The sequence below is a fragment of the Centroberyx affinis genome, unplaced genomic scaffold (assembly GCF_046629955.1).
Source record: "Centroberyx affinis isolate AG114_WGS23_722 - 3 ecotype Tasmania unplaced genomic scaffold, CSIRO-AGI_Caff_v1 ptg004789l_1, whole genome shotgun sequence".
In the NCBI taxonomy this organism is placed as follows: Eukaryota; Metazoa; Chordata; class Actinopteri; order Beryciformes; family Berycidae; genus Centroberyx; species Centroberyx affinis.
In genome coordinates this window covers 1-5,675 of record NW_027282327.1, presented here as the reverse complement: position 1 = coordinate 5,675, position 5,675 = coordinate 1, and the positions used below count along the sequence as shown (strand labels likewise).

The window sequence follows — 5,675 nt, the reverse complement described above, 5'->3', positions numbered from 1 at the left end:
CCCAGATTAATCACACCCAACAACTGTTTGGGTTTTAAGTTCAAGTGAACATTTGAAGCCAGGAGAGAGACACACACACAGGTAGTGGAGGAAGTCCTTTAATGGTGAGGAAACAGGCAGAACTGGCAGAGGGAGATAAGGCACTCCGCTCTGCGTCCTAAACGAAAAAAATGAATTGGAAAAATGGGTGGAGGAATAAAGGTGGGGAGAGAGAGAGAGAGAGGGAAGAGATGGCGTGGAAGGAAGGGGGAGGGGTGAGCGAGGTATCAGCCATGCAGAGTAGTAATACACCTCATCTTGTCATCCTGTTTTTTTTTTTTTTGGCCGGCGCCTTGCTTTTCGAGATAACGGGGCGGTTCACTCCAGATTGCGGCTATGAGTTAGTTGAAGCTAACTATGCTTATCTGTGTTCGCAAGATGTGAGTACATGGTCAGTCTACACACAGTACATTGCGGGTATACAAGCAGGATGTGTTCTTGCAAGGTCCTGTTGAGTTCGCGCATAGGCTTCAACAGGATGTCCGATTGTCCGTAAGTTCCGGTCACTTGTGTACGTATATGGTAAGGTGACTAGAAGTTCAAAAGTTGAGAGCAAAGTTGTTATACAGTGAACCTCCAACAGGCAACAAGTCTCTAATCAAGGCTCACAAAGTCCCTTGCCATTATACAACACAATAGTGTAGTTGTACTTAAAGATCTGAGGTCCTGTCCGCGCGTTCTAAACTCTTAACTACGTCCATTGATTACGACATTTCGAGATCTAGAGGCCGTAACGTACTTCGTCTCTTCTGAAGTTTTTTGAGGCTTACAGTATATTTTGCTTGCACCAGCCCGCCAGTATTCAAAGTGGCTCCGCCGATTTCTTCTATGTACAGCTGTCGGACGGCAGCCGTTCGCAATTCGAGAAACCCCCTGCCGTCTCCTCACATGGTGTACGCTACCCAGTAGATGACGTTCACCACGGCGAAGGTGAAGGGAAACACGGCCCGGGCGTAGATGTCGATGGTGTCGGCGTCGATGGGCTTGCACACGCACTTGGCGCAGCATTTCCTCTCCTCCTCGCTCTCCTCCGTCTGCCGAGACCTCCTCCGCCTGGGCTCGGCCTCCTCGGCGCCTCCCTCGCCGGGGGTTTCGCCGCCGCCGCGCTGGGCCCGCCCGTGGCGGTTGGAGATCATCACTCCCTGGTTCATGCCGGTGACCGAGAGGGAGAACAGCACCATGGCCTGCTTGCCGTTCTTCACTATGGACTGGAGAGAGAGAGAGACAGAGAGAGAGAGAGAGAGAAAGAAACAGAGACAGAGAGAGAGAGAGGCATTTACTTGCAGACCTATGGGCATTTTGTGAGCTTAGAATTGTAAGGTTCTATGTGGGTGGAGTCCAGTTTTGAGATAAAGAGCATCAAGGATTTGATACCAGCTTTTTAAATGTTTAACCCCAAAAGGTTCACCACACAAGCATAAAGTAACATTGAAAGATTATCTTAATAACTCAATTTTCATTTAACAAAGAGGTCTGACAGAACCTCGGAATTCCAAGCTCACAATTGTCAAATTCAAAGTCGGATCCTAACAATAGGGGAAACTTTTGCACCCGTATTCAGTCCTTCGCTACAGTTTGGCAGCAGGTTGCTATAAGCCTGAAAAGAAAAAGGAAGGAACCTGCACACTACTTAAAAAAAAAAGGACAAGAACAGGCAGAACATTCTTTTCATGGCAGTTATGAATTTCTGCTACCTAAAACTGCAAGTTTTGCAAGTGCAAAACCGCAGATGCTAGCAGACCTTTCGATATTACATCTTCATAAGTCTTTATCAGTGAAGACCCCAATAGACACTTTGCACTTTTTCTCGCCAAAGTACATAGTACTTTGCATTTTTTTGCATTTTTTTTTATCGAGGCACCGAGTACTTTGCACTTCTTGCAATTTTTTATCTAAACACTTTTCATTTCAGTGATAAATTTTGATAATGGAACATTACAAAGTATATTAATTATTATCTGCATATTATTGATATATAATGGAGTTAAGTCAAAGCATGAATTAAATATTTTGTTCTGCGATTCTCTTCTCTCATATGTTCATATCTTCATATTGTATTTCAGCATATGACTGATATGTTTGCTTAATATCTTTCATTATTCATAATAAAATGTTATGTACAAAAAAAGACATATCGAGAGAACATATCTCATTAAGGTCCCCATGAAATGAACTCCCATTGCTTTTACATCCTGGAAAACAGTGCATCTTTAATGGTGTCCTCATGCTGCCTCATGCTCCGGAGGCGTAAATAAAAATTCCAACCAATAAAACCAACACAGATTTTTGAACAATCCCGCCCATCAAATAAAAATGCCTTTCTCTCCCTGACTGATAGTCCATCTGTTTAGACTTTTGAATGGTCCCTCCATGCGTTATGTCCTGCCCCAACATCCTGTTTCAACAGGAAATACATCAAATCAAGGAAGTAACGATGCCGTTTCATGGGGTCTGTAATGTAAGACAAATTTAGTGAGATCCTCTATTGCTCCGAGGAGGGAAATCCTGTTCTGTCTTTCTCACCTCTGAGCTCAGCTTGTTGGCTTTGACCTTGGCCTTCTCTTTGAGTCGGTAGTCGGCGTTGTAGTGAGCGAAGGCGTACTCGATGAGCGCCGCGAACACAAACACGTAACAGATCCAGAAGTAGACATCCAACGCCTTGATGGCCGACGCTCGCGGCAGGGAGGAGCGGGCACTCACCATCAGGGTGGTCATGGTGAGGACAGTGGTGATCCCTGGGAAAGGACATGGAAACACACTACACATTAGGGCTCTGTCGGGTTTTGAAGTCGCAAACCGAAAGCCAATATTTTGTGGCGATATCAATATTGCCTATTCAGTGTTGATTCAATATTTTGAATTTGATTTCATGGCAAAAAAACAACAGGTATTCAGTGTTTCCTCCTAAATTTTATTCTTGTTAGGGTGGAAAAGCCTGGAAAACAATATTTAGACCATAGGACACTAAAACTCTCCATTGAAACCTTTGGAATCTGATCAAAATGACTCATTAGAATCCCTGACCAGTGATTCTCAACCGTTTTCATATCAAGGACCCCTAATTTAGTCCACATTAGGGCCACGGACCCCATTTGATGAGATTTTGTCTCTCTGACCCAAATCTGAGAATATGTTTATTGTTAGATATGATTTTGTCCAGAATTCCATGACTATCTATATTGTAGGTAGAGAGATAACAGTGAAACTATGATCAAAACAGTCATTCTTCTACATTCTCTAATTGTGTTAACTTCATGTAAATTGAATAGTGCTGAAGTTTAACAATTCATCATTTTTCTGGGGACCCCCTGGAACCCCCTCAAGGACCTCTTGTGGTCTCTGGACCCCACGTTGAGAACCACTGCCTTAGACAAGCAGTGTAGTATTGGTCAATTCTTTAATAAATATGTAATCAAACAAACTGCATCATATTCATCAGATCATTCATATTTTTACTAAAAGGCCAATATCTACCTCACCATCAGTATGACCTACTACAGCATGATTTACTTACTTTTCCCTCTCTTTAAATTTCAGCATTGTTACATTTCAGAATCCAGCTCATCAAGTGAATACTGACCTAAGGACACCCGAGCGGGGACTGCCGATTGGCTGATCCAGAAGGACACCCAGGACATGGCAACCAGCAGTATGGAAGGCATGTATGACTGGATGATGTAGACGCCTCGATTACGTCTCAGCTGGAAGCGAAGGCTGAGCCTCGGAAAACGTCCCGCTGGGAGAGAGAAAACAGATCCCACGTTTCATTTTTCTCTAGAACAAACAAATTATCTCATTAAAAAAAAATGGCTTTGTTATGAAAAGCCAGTTGTTTTGCAAAGCTGCTGACATGAGGGAGCGTCTGCCTGCTCGCTCGCGCCCCTAGTGGCAAGGGTTGAAGATGAAAAACATACAGTATACTGGCAGCCTGCATCTTTTATGTACAGTTTTTTACAATTGGTTACAAACTTTTCTCAATACTGAGTCCACTTTTTCAAAACTCTTCACACTGTTGTCTGTACCAAAACACTGCATACTTGTGTCAAAATCAAATAATTCGACCAAAACACCAGCACTAGTTTTCTCCAACACTTTGTCACTCATAACACAATTACCTAAAAACACTAACAACAGGTAGCATTACAGTAGATGCGTCATTTATTGCAATCTTTGATGTAGTAAATCATGTGCTCTCTAGTTTTTTTTGATTGTATAAGAAATGTGTACATTGTCTTATTTTACAGTAAACAAAGTTCCCATTACAAAATACAGTAAGAATGGTACCTCTTTATAGAATGTACTACGGTATACTACAGGAACATGTCATAGGAATGCAACAGCAAAAGCATAAATAGAATAAATGAAAATTGCTGTAAGGAAAACAAAAGTCAATACTGTAATAGTTTGCTCAAAAAACAAAACAAAAAAACAAAACATACAAATCATATTACATTACAGTAGTCCACCCGGTCTCCTGCGTTTGGCCACATGTTTTCGTCCACATCACACCTGCTGTATAGGTGGTAATGAGATGGGACTGAGATGGGAATCACCTGTGGTTGGTCTCATTTACATAATTTCAATCAATAATGTTTCACTATTTGTCTCCATAACCATCTTTCTTTTTAGGATTTTGAAAGTATTTCTATGAAATGGGATGGCAAATTGCTGTCCACTTGAATGTTAGGTTTTGAACTTGTAAATTTAGGTTTTGAAAAGAGTATGTAAGCATTTGCAGACTGGGCTGTAGATACACATGGTTTTGCTGGTGGTTGACTTTGAGTGAGAAAAGAATTCAAGAATTTTGAAAGCTGTGGTCATTGAATGTCTTTTGTGTTAAACCAATGCATTTTGTGTTAAAGCAAGGCAAGAGTCAGTCACAGTTTGGCCCGTATACACAGTGTGAAGAGTTGTGAAAAATTGAGTCTAGCATTGAGACATGCTTGTAACCAAATGTAAAAAAAAAACTGTAAGAAGCAACTCCCTATCATCTCCTAAACCTCCTGCCTGCCTCAGCAGCAAGCCTGGTAACATGATCCATTCCTTCTGTGCATAGAATATAACCACAGAAGTGCCTGGAGTTAAAAAAAAAAAAATACAAAAAAAAATCCTGCTTCAAATAGAATCTGCAGGAGTTTTCCATCACAAGAGGCATGCCAAAAAAAAAAAAGTCCAAAAACTCAAAACAATTCACAATACATGAAACACTCAAGACACATCCAAGGGGCTTTCAGAATGACTGCTAACCTTGACAACTGAAAAAAACCCAACAAAAATAAAACTCACCGGATTTGAAGTTCATCATCTCGGTGACAAATCGATAGTCTGTGATGGTGAACTGGGAGAGCTCCAGTTTGTCCAGGCCGTGGATGTGTCTCTGACTCTCTGACCAGTGATACACAATGTCCTCAGAAGAGTAGCCGTCTGGAAAATGAAACACACACCCAGTCATTTTTATTAGTCCCACCTGGATAAATACTGTGCTGTGAGGGTGTCATTTTTATCTCTGTATGGAGGAACAGAAGGAAGACGTAATAAGGCTCATTATCAGTGCCTTTTCATAGGAAAGACAGTTTCTCCTTTGATCCGCTGTGGCACTGATCCATAGAAACCATGGACGTTTCTGTCTAAATGTG

At 41.7% G+C, this 5,675-nt stretch overlaps 1 protein-coding gene across 1 annotated transcript; it reads right to left on the bottom strand.

The window, feature by feature from the left end:
* Positions 1-923: 923 nt before the first annotated feature.
* Positions 924-5,463, bottom strand: gabrd (gamma-aminobutyric acid type A receptor subunit delta; the record flags this gene model as incomplete). Its single annotated transcript, XM_071545181.1, has 4 exons — positions 924-1,247; positions 2,563-2,774; positions 3,620-3,775; positions 5,326-5,463. Coding segments are annotated over 4 exons (830 nt in total), but the record flags the coding sequence as incomplete, so codon positions are not given.
* Between the last annotated feature and the right edge of the window lie 212 nt (positions 5,464-5,675).